Consider the following 18417-nt stretch of genomic DNA (forward strand, 5'->3'; position numbering starts at 1 on the left):
CATATGATGAAGGAATAAACATTACAGCTTACCATTAAAGCGCGCGCGCGTGCGCGCATTTGAAGAAGATATCCTACCGTAAATCCGATCAGTTCTCCTCCAGTTTGGTGATCAATCGAACAAATCATGTGACACAACAAGCATCTTTCTCTCATTTATATCGGTAAGCATTAATTTATCGTATTTATTAGCTTAAAGTGAATACATTCAAATGTCACATGTGTACAATGTTAAGATCTAGAACTGCCCCAGCGCCGTCCCATGGTGAGCCGCGCCAAGCGCCACCGCTGCTTTTCGCGCTAGCGATGTCGCACCTTCTTGTTCGAGCTGCCCTTCTTCATCGAGCCGATGTTGCTCGCCTTGTGCTTGGCGGTGCTGCTGGGCGTGTTGCCGCTACTGTTCGTGGCGGCCGCATCTTTCGCCAAGCTGGACGTGCTGTTCGTGGCGGACTCCTTGGTGGGTGTAGTGGCGCGGTTCAAAAACGTACCACCGGACGACGATTTGTCCGCCGCGTTGGCCTTCGATTGGTTGGCGAGCGACGATTTGTTGACGGAATTTTTCAATGCACCACCACCACCATCCGTCCCGGCAGATGCGGCCACCGCAGCCGGGGTGGCGGGTTCGCGCGCGCCCGACGAATGGTTCACGGTGGAATGCGTGCCACCGGCCTGATTGTCGCTCGAATCGTCGTTCGTCATCGAGTCGGATTCCGAGTTGCGCTCGTGCTTGGTGTCGCTCGTGTCCACCAAACCGCTGACGGCCTAAACGTGGTGGAAATAACACGCACAAACAAAGTTAATATTAATCGTGTTCAATAGTCATCGCCGTTTTATGTTCCTACCGCCATCGAGGTGATGGATGATTTGGAAAACAGCCGCTCCGCTTCCTTAAACTTTCGGTTCCGTTTGTCCGCCTTCGAGTTGGTGGTTTTGTTGGTGGTCAGATACCGATCCCACCCGCGGATGATGTTCCCGTACAGCTGGGTGTCCTCCAGATACGATCCCTCGAAGGCATAAATTTGCCGTTCCAAGTTCGCTAACGTTTCCTGGACGCAGAAAGGTACACACACATTAGGATGGTCATTCAAACAAAAACCAAGAAGTGGCGCGTAGCGTCCTGCAGCAGTTACTACTTGTAAACAATAACAAACGGACGCCCGGCTGAGATACATACCGAGATTTCTGCCTTTCTTTTAACAAGATCGGCCAGCTCGGTGCGGCTGTCAATGCTGTTGGATGATTTCGTGGACATTCTGGCGTGTTTTCTGTTATAATCCTTCGGGAATTAAATATTAGCGGACTAGCTTTGGGCACAGCAAGATGTTGGGGATGTTTCCTCTGTTTGGATTTGGCCTACACTATCCGCACAACAAACATTTGCCCGAATTGCTTTTGACAACACACTGACACTTAACCGTTGTACGTGCAACTAACACACTTAATTTTGTGTTTATTTTGGCTACAAATAGCTTTAACTTTGAGTTTTTGTAAAACAATTCAAGTGTTTTGTTTATTCTTTTAGTATTGCATATCCGCTCAACACTAGCGTGAACGCAAACAAGCCATTTCGTGTGGGGACATATGTTTGTGTTTGTGCTCAGAAAGGTTAAGCTGAGTTTTGGCACATTCGCAGAACACAAGGAACGGTTTGACGGGATCAAACATTTAAATACTGTTTTAAAAATAGCTCCTGCTAATGACCACTCCGAGCTAATGATAAAAACCAGCAAACACAAGTTCTCAGCATCAAGTACAACCAAAACACGCAACCACAACAAAAAACACATCGAATATTCGAGATTTTCGACGAAATCAATCTGACAGTGACTATCTCGATTGCATACACCTTGACTATTTCCATCAATTCACAATAACAACCAAAATGAGGTCATTCTAATAAACCTGAAAATGTTGAAAAAGGAGGAATATTTACTTTCTACACTTTTCTTCATAGTTAATTACAGTATTTAATGTTATTATTTTCCGTTAATTTCCTTCGTTTGAAAATAAAATCGAGCTTCGTTTCCTAATCGATTAACCGCCGTTTTCATCGATTGAAAATCAAGGTTGATGTATGGATAGGAGCTCCCCAGTCCTTCATTGGCTATTTGGGTAACGTTTTTATTTGTATAAATTCTTATTTTAATGCTTATTATGTCCACTAAAAATAAATTAGCATATTTTTTGCCGAACTTATAGCTTTATCTTCAACTTTACCAAAGTGTAAATTTATTTATTCTTCAATGTCATTATTCCGACGACCGTTACAAAGCACGGTGTGCCTATGTGTGAGCTGCTGCTGCTGCGACTGCTGTAGTTCTCTCGCGAACGCTGCTGGTAAGCTCGAACGGCCATATTTTCTTTCACTTCGGTTAAAAATAAAATGCCATTTCACGCGAATTCGTCGTAACGGGCGTGTGGAGCGGAGTGCGTAATTGTGCGAAGAAAGAAAGTGTCGTCGAGCTGCTCGGCAAGGGATTGCTAATTGCCTCGCTCATCAGCGTGTAATAAACGTCGCCTTTTGTGGAGCAGCAGCAACAGCAGCAGACACGCCAGTTTCTCCTACTACTGTGTAAGCAGGTGATCGAAATCGTTGTAATTTCTCCGTGTTCGTTTGATACGTCACCGTCGTTGCAGTGTAAAATGGGTGCACAAAGAAGTGTAAATTGCTTGATGGTGTAGAATCGTCGAATTATTTTCCATCGCTTCTTGATGTTGCGGAAAACAGTTTCCCTACAAGTAAGAATAGGGGGGAGGGGGGCAGTGTGAGGTCGTCCCACAAAATGTCTTCCTTTGAATCGTGGTGCTGCATCGTGTTTTCCGTATGGTGGTGCTGATGACGATGACGACATGTTGGTGAGCAGCGCGCGATCGTGGTGTGAGGTGGATCGCCTTCCCTTGCGCTCTGCGTGTGTCGGTACGCTGTGCGTGCGTGCGCGGCAGTGTGTTGGTGCGGCTGTGCGTTCGCGTACGGTGTGTGCGTGCGCGCGTGGTGTATGTGGTATTGGTGGTGCAACGGGCATCGCGCAGTGTGTGTCGACGGGCAACCGTTGGCTGCGGGCCGTTTCAATCGCCTCTGCGTTTCGTTAGCGAGTGCATGCATGGCTGCTTTGGCTGCGCTGAGAACAAGAACCCGCAGCTGCATTTCGCCGTAGTAGAGCTTGTGTGTGTATGTGTGGGTGTGTGTGTGTGTTTCTTTTTGGGAAAAAGGTTAATCTCTGCCCATTTCAAATCGTTCATTCGTTGCGGCCTGTGGTGCTCTTTCGAAAGGATAAAAAGCAGCAGTAAGAAGGAGACCATTTTGTAGACAGCAGCTCAGAAGAAAAGCACAGGCTGCTCCTCTGTCTTTTCTGGCTGTATGTGGTGTTGGTTAGTTGGTTGGTTGGGTGATGTAGCGTTTTTCTACGCCTTCTCAGACTGGAGAGCTACCCCGGACTACGTTGGTGTGTGCGAGAGGTGTGCTGAATGTGTAAGTCCACTGGGTGTACGCAGGTGGAAGAAGCTGCAGTGGAATGGGTCAGGGAACAAGGGGAAGGAAATAAAAAATGCGTGCCTGTCGATACCACCACTTTCGGAATCAACCCCTCTCGGTCGGGGTTTGCACTGTGTGTGGGGTATCCTCGGCTAGCGGAATGTGTGTGTAGCTCTACACCCCCCGTGTGTGCGTGCGTGTCTCTGTGTATATTGGTGCGAACCGAACCGTAGGGGTTGTGTGTTTTGTGTTCCGTGACTGTACCCAATTCCTTCGCGTATTCAGCAGCAGGACAGAGGTCCCCACACGTTAGACGGATGCAATCGCGCAAGGAAAGGAGTGTGCTTAAAGAGTGAAAAAGAGCGAGCAAAAGTAAAGGCAGAGGCGGACCACGGTTTATCCAAGTGTGTTGTTCGTGGCCGTGTTCCGTTCTTGAAGAGGGGCATTTATGGGGTGGTTTTTGTACAATAATTTAAACCATCGTGTACATGACGTTGTGCCAGTGCACACCTTCTCCCTCCTTTAGCAGAAAGCCCCGATGTTGTGGGATGGTTTTATGCACACGTCCAATTTTTTTATGATTTCACCACACCTCGTCGAACAGTTTCGAGTGGGACACGCACGTGCAGAAATAATCAGATAATAAGTAATAAGTTTAAAAGAAAATGTGTGTCAAATATTTACCATCAGCTATTTAGTTAGGTTGGTGTGCACCAACCGTTTTATCGCCATTCCAGCGCGTTCCATCGGACGTCGCCTGTAGCCGTTGAATCGGAAAAGGAAAAAAAGGAAATGGCGTAGATAACTTTAATACGCCTCGGGTTCGGCAGGCACATCTCGCTTAAAGACATTTCCGTACCGTCATCATCATCATGATGATAATCATCAGCGCAGGAAAAGGGATGGGATGCATATGCGTGTAACGGTCTTGAGCATCGCGCACCACCACTACCACAAACAGTCCAAGAGAGTGTTGGCTGCTGTCTACTGCTGTTGCTGCTGGTGTGAGCATTATCCCTGCGAAGGAGCTGCTCTTTTGATACATATGTGTGCGTGTGTATGTGGTGTAGAGTGTCGGCTTGTTTGCTTGTGTGTGGCGGAGAGTGGGAAGGATATTTAGCGTAATTTAATCGTAGTTGGCTGGAAGGTTCCCTTCGGAAAACATTTGCGTAGAGTAGAAAACAAAATCATCGAAGTGGTTTCGTTCGAAGCAGTTGTTCTCCTCTATACATTTACGTTTGCTCTATACAACGTCTGTGTCTGGAATTGTGTCGTTAAAATAGTGGAAAAGAAATTATTATTTTATCGTGGAAAATTTGGATCTACAAGTGACCACACGCTGATAAAACGGAAATATTATAAGAATATTTTCGCTTTTTTTTAGATTTTATATTTATTGTAGCTTTGAATTTATTCCCCTTTTTAAAAACTCCGACACTAATGTGTATCTTTTAATTGTGCATTTTATTCTGCAGGATCGTTAGTGCTTTCGTCGGCGCACCACTGTTAACTAGCATTTTCCAGCATATTTGCGAAAAAAAAAACATTTTCATCGTAGCAGCCAGTTCGATATACTCACAGAAGGAAGGTGTGTTCCCCTTTCGTGGTGCCCGGCGGATAGAGACGACAGTGGCGAGCGAGCCAGTGCAATTGCAATTGTGCATTAGTGCGAAAGAGCGAACGAGAGAGAGAGAGAGAAAGTGAAAAGTCTGAAACGGCCCTTATAAAAAAGAACGTGTGTGTGTGTATTCTGTATGTGCTTGTGTGTTCGGTCAGAGTGTAACTACTGTTCGAGACGGATCTTTTACCGTCTCTGGCAGCAGCAGCAGCCAAGTTAATACAATCGTTAACCGGACCGCGAGGTGTGAGGTGCAGTGGACCAACAACACAACGTGGTGTGTGTGTGTGTGTGAATAGCTAGAAGTTGGCAGTCGTTGTAGTTGCTATCAGGTAGCGCAGCAGCAGCACCAATCAATCCTCAGCACAATGGCGTGCGCAACGTTAAAACGTTCGCTGGACTGGGAAAGCCTCAACCAGCGGCCGACAAAGCGGCGAAGATGTCACCCATTCGGCAGCCCCAGCCAGACCGCGTCTGCCTCCTCCTCCTCCGCTTCCCCGTCCGGCTCATCCTCCACATCCGTTGCAGCGGCCGCTGCCGCCGCGTCGATGCGCGTCATGGAACCGAAACCGTCGCCTTTTGCAGAAGCCACCTGTTCCAAGCTAACACCAGGTGAGTGAAAGAGAGGGAGAGCGATAGAGCGTGAAAGGGGAAGGTTAGGGAAGGGAACTTCCAACGGGGAAGGAGAAGGGTTGTTTTCTTCTTTTTAGTCGAATTCATCAACGGGTGCAGAACCCTTCAAAAATGGACACTCGTGTGTATGGTGGTCGGGAACGGGAAAAATAAAAAAACGAATTTCCTATAATCGCTAAAAGGAACAAGAGAACATGGCATGAAGGGACGATACCTGAGCAGTGGAGAGTAGCACGGCACAAAATAATAATTGCATTACCTTTAACAAGACCCGACAGGAGGCGGGCTACCTTTTACACACTCCGAACGGGGACGCATGGACCGAGCCATGTAATATTAGCTATAAAGTTAGTCATGGAGCAAAAAAAAAAGAAAAACCAAGGGCCCCATTGGGTCGTTGAGAGGTCCTGATGGGAATTTCTCACGACTTTTCCATCAATTAGAGTTTTTGCTTTCTTCGTTTTCTCATGCGACAAAACTCCCTTTTCACCGATGCGCGCATTGTCGTCCGTCCACTGCGCTAAAGCAATCGAACACAACGAAAACCGATGTTATTTGGTACACACCGCATGTAGTTACCATATGTCAATCCCTCCCCTCCGGTTCGATCCGTGTGTTTCGTTCTACTTGAATCCCTACAGGGAGCATAAGCACACACATACAGGAGGAGTGGGGTCCTGACTAGTGATGGTAGCTCGGATTCGAACCACCCCCTTTTCCGATTTTGTTTTGGGAATCAATTCCGGAGCCGATTCCAGAGTTGACTCCGGAGCAGTTCCGCAGTTGAATCCAGAATCGATTTCGGAATCGGAATAGGTTCCGTAATCAGAATCGGCTCCGCAATCGGAATCGACCTGAGAATGGCAATTTGTTCCGGCAATAGAATCAGAATTGACTCCAGAATTGCAATTAGCTCCGGAATGAGAATCAGCTCTTGAAATGAAATAAGAAGTATAAGTAATGAAATAAGAAGTAAGTTTCAGTAGCGAAATTGGTCCGAGACTCACAATGAGAATGAATCGTTTACAACTAACTACAATTTTTATTCTTTGCGGCAATCAATACGTAATATCATTGGATCCAAACGTCTCTTTTTATGGAGATGCCGAAACCGACTTCGATTCTGGAGCCAATTCCGGAGCTGATTCTGATTCCGAAGCCGATTCTAGAACTAATTCCAGAAACTAATTCTGGAACTATTATCCGGAATCGATTCCAGAAAACTTCGGAGCTAGCCGGAATCAATTTCGAGGAAAACTTCATTTTTCCCATCACTGGTTTTGACCCAAATGGAACTGGAGTTACTGGTATTACTGCGTCCAGTGCTAGCAGAAGGGGAAAAAACAGTGTTTTGTAAGTATGTGTGTGTCTTAAAGAGAATATATGGCAGGCAATAGTGGGCATAACATGCAACCGAGAATGCTTATCAAAAACTGCACTTTCTTCTGCTTCGCTTGTTTCGCTGCCTTTTTTCCTTCTTCATGCCAATTTCCTGTATTTTGTGTGTGTGTGATCGTAATGCATTACATACACACGTACTCAATGGGATAGAGAGTAGCAAAAAAATGTGTTGTAGAAAATCACCCGACTATATATCTTCTTAAGTTTCCCCGAGCGATGGTTGGCTTGCTAAAAGGCAATCCTTTTTTCTGGAGGAACCGGGTGAGAGCTACTGCTGGAAAATATGTTAATAATATCGAACGACACACATCCTTCGTTGTGGTTGTTTCTTTAAGAGTTTAGTTTTGTATTTTCATTCACACATTCAGCCTGATTTGCTGCAGTTTAAAACGATTTTACATTTATTGGTATTCAGCTTGCGGGGACTGTAGCAAAGAAGGCAAGCATAAATGTTGCATCCACTGTTCTACGTTGTTAGAATTGTTTTGCCCGATTTTCCATGGGTTTGGTCTTCCGTCGTGTTCCATTCGACGGAAGAGGGTATGCTTTTGTTGCAAGGGGTGAGAATTATCCTTGCGTCATCGGCGGCGCTGCGTTGTACATAGTATAATGCGTGTGTCCCGTGTGTGCACTGCTCGTACAAACGTCGTTACTCTCTATCTGCTGCTGTGGTGCACGTCCAGTCCGGGGGGGCGTAAATGTAATAAAACTGGCACACAGATAGAGATAGATCACATTTGCGTGAAATGAAACGCGTTTAATGGATATACCGACCCGGGGAATATATTTTATTTTTGTGTGAATCGCACGAGAAACACCGAGCGAGGAGCAAGCAATGTGTTTTAATGGAATGTAGAAAATGTTAGTACTTTTCACACTATGTAAGAGAAATTTATTTTTACCATACTTGCGAGAAAGGTTTAAGGTTTCCTCTGGTGCCCGGCTGGCGTTGTAGTAACATGATCATTGGGAGCTAAATAATGCAATTTCCTGACGAACACGGCGCCACATCACCCAATCCCACCCACAGTAGTATTGTTTTTATGTCTCGTGGGAGTCGTTAAGGTAAAAGGATATTTGCCCGTATATGTGTGTGTGCGTGTGTGGCGGTGTGCCTGTGTCTATATATATATACATAGAGGCAAGGCCCTAAAGCAAACTTTTTATTACTACAGCTCGTGTCCATGTTGCGTCCATCCTTGCGCCGTGAATAGATATTAGTTCCCGCCGGAGGCTCTCGCGTCTGCACGCGCACACCAAACCAGCCCGACTGTCTTTTATTAAAATGTGTCCTCCTTTTGTTCGATTTTCCTCGAACACACGCCATGGTGTGTGCCCTCTCTTTCGCTCTCACTCTGCTTCTTGTATTCGAGACATAATGCAATGCAACTGCAGCAGAATGTATGAGTACGTATTATATATAGCCGGGTGTTTAAAATGGTGTCCGATAGTAGTGTTTCTGTGTTTTGTTACATTTGGAAAGAGAAAGGGAGGGTACGGAGCGCTGCAAAAAATGCAAATAGGGCTCGATTTAAATGATTTGTGCTCTAACATATATGTGCGTTAAATGGTGGCGTAAACTATGATGTATACAATATAAGAAAATTTATTGTATATGTGTATTGAACAATTGCATTGTGCTGTGATTGTATTATTGATTTTCCCCTTTTTCTTTTCCTTCGCAGAAAAAATGGCACAAAATATCACGGAGGAAATCAAAAGACTGCACCGCAGGAAGCAACTCACCTTCAACAGCCACAACTTCGAACGCATGCAGGACTCGGAATCGAGCGGCTCCGAAATGGGCCCGGACAGTCCCCGCCGACCAGACAGCCCTCCTAGCATGGTGAAAAATCCGGAAAAAGCCCTGTTCACCTTCAAGCAGGTAGGTATTTGCGGCAGCTGAGAATGTTTGTTTGGTCTGCAAAAAAATCAAAAAAACTCCATACAGTACCCAAACTCTCCTCCTCCATTGTGTCGAAAAGGTGCAGGGGATCGTGCTGAGTATGTTGGATCGAATTAAAGAAAAGTCTTTTCCCTTTTTTTACAATTTCTTTTCGCCTGTCCTTCACACAACCATTCAATTTTTATTTCGAAAAAATCCCACTTTTTAAAGGTGCAAATGATCTGTGAACGTATGCTGAAAGAACGAGAGGATGCCTTGCGGGAGCAGTATGATGCCGTGCTGACCACTAAACTAGCCGAACAATATGATGCATTTGTGAAGTTCACATACGACCAAATACAGAGACGTTACGAAGCAGCGCCAAGTTGTAAGAATCCTAAACAACAATCTCCCTTTTTAGTTGCGTAGCCATATCTCCTATGTTATTGACGATTTGCTTTCTTTTTCTTCCAGACCTCTCCTAATCAGGGATATTATGGAAAATATGAGATGCGAAAGCATACCAGAGAACAAGAGAACAGAGAGTGAAGAAGAGGAAGAAAAACAGAAACAGATACTAAAACATTAATAATAAAGTAGATGCATACACGAACACGCCCACAACATTGCACAGCCACAATGCTACCGAAGCAGAAGTTACGTGCGTGGGAGTATACTAGCATAAGGTTACAGCAGCTCTTCAGCAGCAGCAGCAGCATCATCATGCTACAAAAAGGCGCCAGGGCAAGCAGATGATGATGATATCCTGAACCAGAAACCGAATCTGCATCGTCGTTAGCAGCGCGAAGCGACAGAACAAGAAAAGAAATTGAACGCATCTCAATCACTACAAAACAAGTAAGAAATTCCTCCAACAAAATGGTTCACTAGAGCAGCAAGCAACTCAAGGGTGGTGGTGGGTGCCGAGGGGAAGGTGAGGCATGAAACTTGGCCTCACGAAACTCACGGATGTTGTTGGCTCCGCTGCAGGATTTCGGACTGGAAGGACGAACTTCTATATCCTCAACGCATCCTAAATGCCAAGGGAATTAATCAGCGCAAATCGTATAGCTTTTTCACCTAGCGGGAGAGAATGATATGCGTGATTTCCAGGATTTTGTTTTCTGCTTCCTGTGCGGAACATGTTTTACATTTCTCTCATATTTTTCATTTAAGTTCTTTTTTTTTGTACGTATTGAAATCGATTCTTTCTCTCGTGTGTATGTGTGTGTGTGCGCTGCCTTACGCAAAAGTGAAAAGCGATAGATGGGTGGGCTACAGAGAAGAAGGAACACTGTTGCAATTAGCTCTTGAAATTTGCTGTCATTAAAAATACGTTGGAAAAAGGGTGTAATGTTGCTTCAATCAATTACTATCACTTTGTTTATTAGATAAAATTTCTGCTGGTTGTAGTTTTTCTTTGCTATGAAGTGAACAGGTTCTTTTTTTAAATACTTCAGTTATTGGTTCTCCTGTTTTTCGGCTTGCCTATCATCCGGCAAGTAGTTGATTGGGTGTGAACCTTGTTTTCTGTCCGGTCTTGATATGTTTAAAAGCAATTTGTTGAAAATCCAACTTTAGGCAGTAATTTAGTTCAATTTTCGGTTGAAACTTTTTTCTTATTATTATTTTTTTTGCTATAATCGTCTGTTACACACTCGTCTAGAGCAATAATCGCTACGGAGCGATGAAAGCATTCTCAATAATTTATTAAGTAAGCAACCATACTCTGTCGCGGACGCGCAATCGTGTGTTCTACAATCAGCTTAAAAATGCCTTTCTTCACATTGTTCATCCTGACGGAGACGTAAGGTTCTGCCCGGCTAGTTGGTAGAGAAAATGATACTTTCATACGGTTAAGCTTAGCACGTAAGACGGCGGAGGTGCGTGCGCGCCAGCTTCTCTACGATCCTACACGGTTGATGATAAAATGGAGTGTTTGGCAAATGTTCTCTTTTATTTTGATTATCATTGGATTATCGGATTGGATTTAGCATTAGTTGTGTCTAAAATTAAAGCTTAGGTCATAGTAAAATCTAATTTCTACGCATAAAAGTTGGCAAAAGTCATGGGGAGGAATGCGAAGGGGATTGTTCAACCAATAATTTAATCTTTCTTTGGTTCTTTAATGGTGTTGAAATATTACAGCCTTTCTCTTCTATTGGAGATACAGGTTACTATATTCGGACCCGCTAAGCAGCACACTGCTGATCGATGCCTTTTGTCTGCTCATGCCAGTCGGCAGAGCGATCGGGCTCGGGGTTGGGAAATGTGCGACTACTACCAATTTTGTCATCTAACCGTACAGTTTTTGGTACTTTTTTTGTTGGCTGTCATCAATGCAGTAACAGCAGAGGAGGAGGGATCGTCATGTGTGCACATGTGCGAAGAAATGACACAACAAGTAAGCATAACTAAGGGAAAACTTCAACTTACACACATAAGGAGGAGGAGGGAAAAAATCCGCATAGTACGCTAAGTAAGAGAGAATACACAACAACGTTAACTGATAAGTCGTTTATATACACGAATATATGTTTTATATAAAAGAAGAAAAAAAGTGAAACACGCACGCACGCGAGTAAAAGAAGGAAGACAAGGTGAGAGTAGTCGGGAAGTTAGTTGAATAAGTCATCAAAAGTTGTAAAGCCAGAGTAAAGAAGGGAATGATTGCATGAAAAAATGAGCTAAACTGAACTGAGAAAACTAAAAAAAAAAGAAAAGAGAAATGTTTAGGGACAAACCCGTATCGAAATCAATACCGAAACCCTTATTCATAAAAGGCAGAACTTAAGTACAGCAAACAGCAGCAGCAGCAGCAGCAGCAGCAAAAGCAGCAGCAATTAATATACTATTACCTACTATTGCAAACTACTATTGCTAATTACTATTAACTATTACTACTGCTACTACAACCTATTGCTAGAGTGTACACTTGCCGTGAAGTGCATTTTTTGCCTGGCAGGAGTGTAGCGCATAGCATTTCCTTTTTCCCCCTTTTGTTTTTCGAATGTTAACCAAACAATCTGAATTATTTTGATTTTATTGTCTTAGTTTATACCTTTTTTTTTCTCCGAGAAATCGCAGAAATTTGGCAAAAATCGCAACAAAAAAGGCATCCAATTGATTTGCATACAAAATTCCCTTACAAAGTCGCTTGTGCAGATGCAGTTGTTGTAGGAAATAGGAGAGAGAAGAAAACAAAATCGAAACAAAATACCCAACAAAACCACACCCCATTTAAATAAACAAGGAAACATTAATCAACAATCAATAGTAAATCTGGAAGGCGTGAGTGGATAAGTGCAACAAGATTAAAACACCACTATACAAACCGAACAACAGGAACATATAATAGGCATAAACGAAACTATCGAATAGCAAAAAGAATTGGAAAGGTGGAAGGAGGAGGAGGAAGAGGAAGTGGACGTGTAGATCGTGTGCTGTGCTGCTGCTACACTTCCGGGAGGAAGAATTCTGACGATGGCGACTAAAATTGAGTGGGCCAAACGCTCTGTGGAGGAGGGGTGATGCGGTGCGGTGCGCTGCGTGCTTGGCGGAGGGATGATATCAAAGATGTAGCATAACAAAGACGTAATAAGCTCTTAGTGCTCTAGTGTTGCCATAATTAGTAGTATGTACAACAAAGTGTCTCCGCTCTGGCCCCGCTATCCCCTTTACAACAACACCCCTCGAACAGTTTTTATATATTTTTCGCACACACACACTCACTAGCAATAGAGCAACGAGCACGCGCGCGGCCTGTGGTGATAGCTCGAGAGAAAATGGTGCGTGTGGTGTTCTGTTGTGGTTCGATGCATCGGAAGCATGCCCGGTAAAGAAAGGCTTGCAGAAGAGAAGACTCCGTTACGACCCGATACAATATGATATGTTATTTATCTGAAGCAATGCGCGGGGATGGTGGTTGTGAAACCGTTTCATTTCCTCCACCCGCCCAAGAACGATCTCCTCGTCAGTCGATGATTCGGTTACATACGATACGAAGCATTAATGACAGCGCGAGTCTCCGTGTTCTTCGTGTACGAGAACAATGCACAAAAGTAATAAATAAACTGGAGAGATTCAATACTACACCACGAACCACAAACATAATCGAAATTTAGAACGGAAAGAATTTAGTAAAGCGAACATGCTCTAAACTATCTTACACTTGAAAACGGCATAATAGAACACTAAACCATAGCAAAAGAAGCAACCCATACACAAACGGTTAAACACGAACTACTATATTGTATTCACTCTCTTTGGCAAACATTTTAGGACAAGCGATTTATTTGTATGACTTGGTATTGGGTGATACATGCAAAACAAGCAAGCAAAAAGTCAGCACAGAGTCAGAGAAAATGGAAAATAAATGAAAAGAAAAAGATATCTGCAGCAGAGAACGGTGGCGAAATCCCGGGAAAGGAAGGCAAAGCTGATTAAATCGGAGCGATCAACTAGACGATTGTAAGACACGAGAGAACACGCGCTATCGTACGCGAGGATAGATATATAGATATCTTCTAAGGACCGTTAGGGAACCACGATTTGTGAGAGGAAGAACCGGGAAGAAACTATGCTATGGCATGCATGAGCAAGACGTTGTGCAGGATGAATAATGTAACCGTGGTAGTAAGAGACATTTGCAAAGGAAAAGCGAAATACTGCGGTAGCATATAGCAGATATAAGCAGCGATTACAATTTAAGCAAACTAACAGAAAAAAGAAGAAACAACACACCATAAGCAAATAAAATATGTGAAGCAAAACACACACACACAACACCCTCTTTTACTACAAAGGGGGCGCGAAATGAAGCGATATTGGTAAATTCGGTGTGGTGTGGCTCTTAGTTTTCCCTCCTTCATGATGACTTGGTTTTTGTGGTTTCCACCTAAAACAATGCTGGAATGATTCGTTTTGCCATGTGGATTTGTGATGGGAAAATGAAGGTTTTGTGGGAATCGATTCCGGCCTAGCTCCGAAGTTTTCTGGAATCGATTCCATATTGTCGATTCCATAATTGGTTCCGGAGTCGGTTTCGGCATCTCCACAAGAATAGGCGTTTCGGTCCAGTGATGCTACTTATCGATAATCGCAAAGAATCAATATCTACTTGAAAACGATTCTCACGGAACATTCTCATGGAGATTCCCGGACTCATTTCGCTTCTGAAACTTCTTATTTCATTTCAAGAACTGATTTTCTTTTTGCAGAGCTAATTGCTATCATGGATTGCATTGTCAATTCTGATTCTGTTACCGGAACAAATTGCCATTCCTAGGTCGATTCTGATTCCGGAGCTGATTCTTATCCCGAAATCGGAATCGTCTCCAGAATTGATTCCGAACACGGAATCGGAATCGAGTAGGTCCTATTCCGAGGTCTCACCACTAATGTGAATCCGACCTGGAGCGAACGAATTACCTTCAAGGGTTAATCTGCACAGCGCTAATGTCCTACTGTGCACCGTGGCAGTCTCGACTTTTCAAATCAACCGCATAAACGTGGTCATGTGCGCCGGCGTTGACAACAGCAACAGCAAAAAAAGCATATTATTTTGACAGCGGCCATTCGGTAAACTTTAAAAACGTGTTTACCGGACCAGGCGGCAGCGTAGCAATTGTTGGCAATTGTTGTTTTCCTCTGCGCGTATCGCCATGGATATCGTAAAGGAAGTGCTGCAGCAGCAGCAGCAGAATCTGCAAAAGTACAAACCGATCACGGTTGAGAAGGCGCTGGAACCGACGATCGACGTGGGCCACATGCTGGTGAGCGATCCGAACTACTACGACGAGGAACAGATGAAGTGAGTGCGGGCACCGAATGCAGTTTGGTAAGCCAAATTAAATGCGCTCTTCATTCATCCCCTCTTTCCCCTCCTCAGAGCGGACCGCGAAAAGTACGTGCTCGATTTGACGCGCGACAATGTGCAGCTTCTGATAAACAGCATCTGGCAGCTGCCGACGGAGCGGGTCGAGGAATCGATCGTTGCTAAGCTACCGCCGCCGAAGGCCCCGTTGCCGCGGGCCCGCAAGCTGCCCGTCCCGAAGCCGCTCACCAAATGGGAGGAGTTTGCCAAAAAGAAGGGCATCAAAAAGCGCACCCGGGACAAGAAGGTGTTCGACCCGGTGCTGGACAAATGGGTACCGACCTACGGCTACCAGCGGTACAAGGCCGAGAAGGAGAAGGACTGGGTGCTGGAGGTACCGCAGAACGATCCGTACCGGGACATGTTCAAGGAGAAGCGCGATCTGCGCCTCGAGCGCGTGGCTAAGAATGAGGTGGCGCGCATGAAGAACATTGCCCGGGCGAAGAAAATCGCCACCCCGCGGACCGGTTTCGTCGGTCCCGAGACTGCATCCGCCAAACAGGTAGGGAAGGGTGGAGGAGGTAGAACCTTTGCCATTTTGCTAATAACATCCCAAAAAAACGCATACGTTACGCTTCACCTTTCCAGCTCATCACCGCATCGAACATAGTGAAAGCGTCGACGGCATCGGTGGGAGTGTTCCAGGAGTCGCTGCCGAACGAGAAGCAGGCGCGCGGTCTCGGCGTCAAGGAGCTGATGCCGGGCGAGAAGCGCAAGAAAAAGGTATCGTCCGTTGCCGGCGAAAAGCGGCGCAATCTGGAGATAGTGAATAAGGTGCTGAACAAGAAGCCGAAGATCGACATCGATCGGGCGATCTCGCTACAGAAGGCGGAAGCACGCGCAGAGTACGTACCCGCAATGTTGGATGTTTGTAGAAGGTTGTTACAAGATTTTTTCTACTAATTGCTTTTACTTCATCTCTTATAGACGCGAGGCAGAGGAAGGCGGAGAGGACGGTGGAAGGACGAAGAAAAAGGGAGGCAAAAAGTCGAAAGCGTTCAGTCGCAAGAAACCGAAGGGTGGGCAAGGCAAACGAAATCACAGCAAGCGGGCCGTTGGTCGGAAACGTCGTTAAGCATAAGGCATTGGCAGGATAATGGTAAAAAAACAACATACAATTATACATGAATATATATCATTTATATTAACGTAACACGAAAGCTCGGATACGCTCGAAATACATTGAGAAACTTGTCGGCAGTGATAGAAAACGAAGCCGTTCGATTGAGCGAACCGAAACCCTTCCGCAGAAGATTGTGGTGCATTGAAATATCGATCCCAAAGAGACCGATGTACATACTATCTCCTTTAAACGCTATTACGTCACAGCAGGCATGCACTGTCGCCTGAGCCAGACGGAGAGAACATGAAAATTCTAAATCTTCCCTACCACTCCGCCAATCATAGTAGGTGAAGGACGGCGTTCGTGTAGCGGCAACCAGGTCAAAACCGCCGGACGAGGCAGCGGTAGTGTCAATCATTGAAATTAGTTACACATCGCACGTTTCGTAGCATGGATTAAATAAGTTTTCGTGCATCCGGCGCGCAGTTTAACGCAATCCCACAACGGCTGCAAATGGAATTATCCTTACCGAAGGAGGGAGCCTGCACTGCAACACTGGAAAAGAAAAGGGAACAATCGTCCGCCTCGCTCTCTCTAGAAGCACTCTGCTCTACAACTGTCAGTCGACGCTGTCAGTGAGGTGCGAACAGTTTGGGGGAAAACATACACACGCAGAACAACACAACATCGCCTGTGCGGGCACGGTGCGGAAGGAAAAATTTGGACATTCCCACTCATCCTTATCGCAGCTATCGACACGAATCGTTTTCGCTTGCACTGGACCGATTGCCCATTTCCTGCTGATACGGCGATATGCACCGGGCTCTGTAATTGCGGAGATCATCCACCACAACTAGCACGGCCAACGTTTGCATCGGAACCACATCGATCGCTGCTGTGTGTGTGTGTGCCGGGTATGTGTAGTGCGTGTGTCCGTGTCCTGCAGTAGCGCCCGGAATAGTGTTGCCGAACCGAGTGCGCAATAGCCGCGCGTGACCACCACCATGAGCACCCTGTTTGCCCGGGTGTTCCGGCAGGCATGGGCCACGTTCGAGCACACCGGAGCGGGGGACGCAAAGTTCGCCAGCAATCTGAACGCGCTGCGCCGCCTGGTCGACCAGCTTACGTTGGCGGACATTGGGCTGGAACCGTCGCTCGTTGCGACGGAAACGTTCCAGCAGCCGACCAAGGCGCCCTGCACGTACGTCGGCGTATTCGAGAACGACCGCTTCGCGATGTCGGTGTTTGTGCTGCGGGAAAACTACACCATGCCGCTGCACGACCACCCCCAGATGCACGGGCTGCTGCGGGTCGTGTCGGGGGCGGTACAGATCTGCAGCTACAGTGAGATCGCGCGCCGCGACACGGTGGAACCGCGAGCCGAGGGTGGCACCCTCCGCCGACACGTGCTGGTGGTGGCCGAGCCGGAAAAGATTATCAGCTCGGCGGCCGGCGACTGTGCCGTGCTGACGCCGACCGAGCGGAACTTTCACGAGATAACGGCGATCGGGGGCCCGGCCGCCTTCTTCGATATCCTCAGCCCGCCGTACAACACGGCCAGCCAGCCGCAGTACTACTTCTACCGGAAGGTGCCCGTCCCGCGGCATCTGGCCGAGATGGAACCGCTCGGGTTCGGCGGCCCGGACAAACCGTCCGCCCAGGAGGACGAGCGGCCCCGGTACGTGCTGGAGACGATTCCCAACCCGGAACACTACTACTGTGATACGGTGCACTACGCCACGCCGGAGTTTATGTATCAACAGGCGGAAGGAGGAGGCGGAGGAGGAGGAAGAGGAGGAGGAGGAGGAGGAGGAGGAGGAGGAAGAGGAGGCGTTTAAGGATCGTTTCCGGGGAAGGATTGCGAAACGAGCCGAAAAGAGTCCCGGGGGGAGGAAGAAAGGCGGTCGAGTACTAACTACAAATTATAATTAGCATTTTGCACTCGAACGCTTCGATGCTGGTGGTTTCTTTTTAATTTGTTGGATTGTTACTTTTTGTTTTTGTTATGTTATATTTTTTGTTCTTCTATTTCACTATTAGAAGAAATCGCAGTAGGCATCGTTCGAGCCTAGCGTAGTGTGTGTGTTTCTCACCCCGTTTTTTTTCAGGTGCGCCTGGAAGTTGGAGAAGGAGGCGATGGCGTTGCGTTGATGCAATGGCCATGCAATACTGCACGCGTAGTAGTACCGTTACTGAATAGTAGAAGGGCACTTAACCCTTAATAAACAAGCAAGCAAGCAAGCAAAGCCTAACGAAAGTTCAATAAAACCAAATTTAACTCTACTGCTAGCGCTCTGACTTCCGCCTACCGGAACGACTTCCTTCTATTGTCGTAGTGTAGCGTGGTTAAACGTGATGACGAAACGGAATTAAATTAGACTAATCGATGATCTCCTGCTACAACTACATCGACCTTTCTGCTTTGAAGACATTTTTCTCAAGTATAGCTATTTCTAAAGTATTCTGAAGTA

At 46.0% G+C, this 18417-nt stretch overlaps 4 protein-coding genes across 10 annotated transcripts; 3 read left to right on the forward strand and 1 right to left on the reverse strand.

Moving 5' to 3' along the window:
* Window positions 1-145: 145 nt before the first annotated feature.
* Window positions 146-1757, reverse strand: LOC120897298 (chromatin modification-related protein MEAF6). The gene is made up of 3 exons (XM_040302063.1): window positions 1174-1757; window positions 842-1045; window positions 146-761 (listed from the first exon to the last, which is right to left on the reverse strand). Exons 1-3 carry the CDS (start codon window positions 1249-1251, stop codon window positions 300-302), a joined length of 744 nt encoding a protein of 247 aa, XP_040157997.1. The 5' UTR covers window positions 1252-1757; the 3' UTR covers window positions 146-299.
* A 525-nt stretch (window positions 1758-2282) lies between these two features.
* On the forward strand, window positions 2283-13828 carry LOC120908636 (akirin). 5 transcript variants are annotated; one of them, XM_040319851.1, is made up of 5 exons: window positions 2283-2336; window positions 4947-5701; window positions 8809-9008; window positions 9240-9396; window positions 9483-13828. In XM_040319851.1, the coding sequence occupies exons 2-5, from the start codon at window positions 5458-5460 to the stop codon at window positions 9491-9493; spliced, it is 612 nt and encodes a 203-aa protein (XP_040175785.1). In that variant the 5' UTR covers window positions 2283-2336; window positions 4947-5457; the 3' UTR covers window positions 9494-13828. The 5 variants fall into 5 exon arrangements, with proteins under 5 accessions (XP_040175785.1, XP_040175781.1, XP_040175783.1 ...); XM_040319847.1 differs by having other exon boundaries at window positions 2302-2579; XM_040319849.1 differs by having other exon boundaries at window positions 2302-2571.
* Window positions 13829-14574: 746 nt separating this feature from the next.
* Window positions 14575-16043, forward strand: LOC120894767 (ribosome biogenesis regulatory protein homolog). The gene is made up of 4 exons (XM_040297569.1): window positions 14575-14820; window positions 14899-15385; window positions 15472-15728; window positions 15811-16043. The coding sequence occupies exons 1-4, from the start codon at window positions 14672-14674 to the stop codon at window positions 15956-15958; spliced, it is 1041 nt and encodes a 346-aa protein (XP_040153503.1). The 5' UTR covers window positions 14575-14671; the 3' UTR covers window positions 15959-16043.
* Window positions 16044-16154: 111 nt separating this feature from the next.
* Window positions 16155-18236, forward strand: LOC120894769 (2-aminoethanethiol dioxygenase). Of its 3 annotated transcripts, none has more exons than XM_040297572.1 (2): window positions 16155-17722; window positions 17756-18236. In XM_040297572.1, exons 1-2 carry the CDS (start codon window positions 16951-16953, stop codon window positions 17782-17784), a joined length of 801 nt encoding a protein of 266 aa, XP_040153506.1. In that variant the 5' UTR covers window positions 16155-16950; the 3' UTR covers window positions 17785-18236. The 3 variants fall into 3 exon arrangements, with proteins under 3 accessions (XP_040153506.1, XP_040153507.1, XP_040153508.1); XM_040297573.1 differs by having other exon boundaries at window positions 17759-18236; XM_040297574.1 differs by having other exon boundaries at window positions 17762-18236.
* The last annotated feature ends 181 nt before the right edge of the window (window positions 18237-18417 follow it).

The sequence above is a fragment of the Anopheles arabiensis genome, chromosome 2 (genome assembly GCF_016920715.1).
Source record: "Anopheles arabiensis isolate DONGOLA chromosome 2, AaraD3, whole genome shotgun sequence".
In the NCBI taxonomy this organism is placed as follows: Eukaryota; Metazoa; Arthropoda; class Insecta; order Diptera; family Culicidae; genus Anopheles; species Anopheles arabiensis.

Coding starts and splice junctions, on each gene's coding strand:
- LOC120908636 (XM_040319851.1), top strand. CDS start 5,458: ATGGCGTGCGCAACGTTAAAACGTTCGCTGGACTGGGAAAGCCTCAAC. Junction 5,702..8,808: donor CTGTTCCAAGCTAACACCAG/GTGAGTGAAAGA, acceptor TTTCCTTCGCAG/AAAAAATGGCACAAAATATC. Junction 9,009..9,239: donor CCCTGTTCACCTTCAAGCAG/GTAGGTATTTGC, acceptor CACTTTTTAAAG/GTGCAAATGATCTGTGAACG.
- LOC120894767 (XM_040297569.1), top strand. CDS start 14,672: ATGGATATCGTAAAGGAAGTGCTGCAGCAGCAGCAGCAGAATCTGCAA. Junction 14,821..14,898: donor TACGACGAGGAACAGATGAA/GTGAGTGCGGGC, acceptor TCCCCTCCTCAG/AGCGGACCGCGAAAAGTACG. Junction 15,729..15,810: donor AAGGCGGAAGCACGCGCAGA/GTACGTACCCGC, acceptor CATCTCTTATAG/ACGCGAGGCAGAGGAAGGCG.
- LOC120897298 (XM_040302063.1), bottom strand. CDS start 1,251: ATGTCCACGAAATCATCCAACAGCATTGACAGCCGCACCGAGCTGGCC. Junction 1,046..1,173: donor AAAGAAAGGCAGAAATCTCG/GTATGTATCTCA, acceptor TTCTGCGTCCAG/GAAACGTTAGCGAACTTGGA. Junction 762..841: donor CATCCATCACCTCGATGGCG/GTAGGAACATAA, acceptor CACCACGTTTAG/GCCGTCAGCGGTTTGGTGGA.
- LOC120894769 (XM_040297572.1), top strand. CDS start 16,951: ATGAGCACCCTGTTTGCCCGGGTGTTCCGGCAGGCATGGGCCACGTTC. Junction 17,723..17,755: donor TCAACAGGCGGAAGGAGGAG/GCGGAGGAGGAG, acceptor GAGGAGGAGGAG/GAGGAGGAGGAGGAAGAGGA.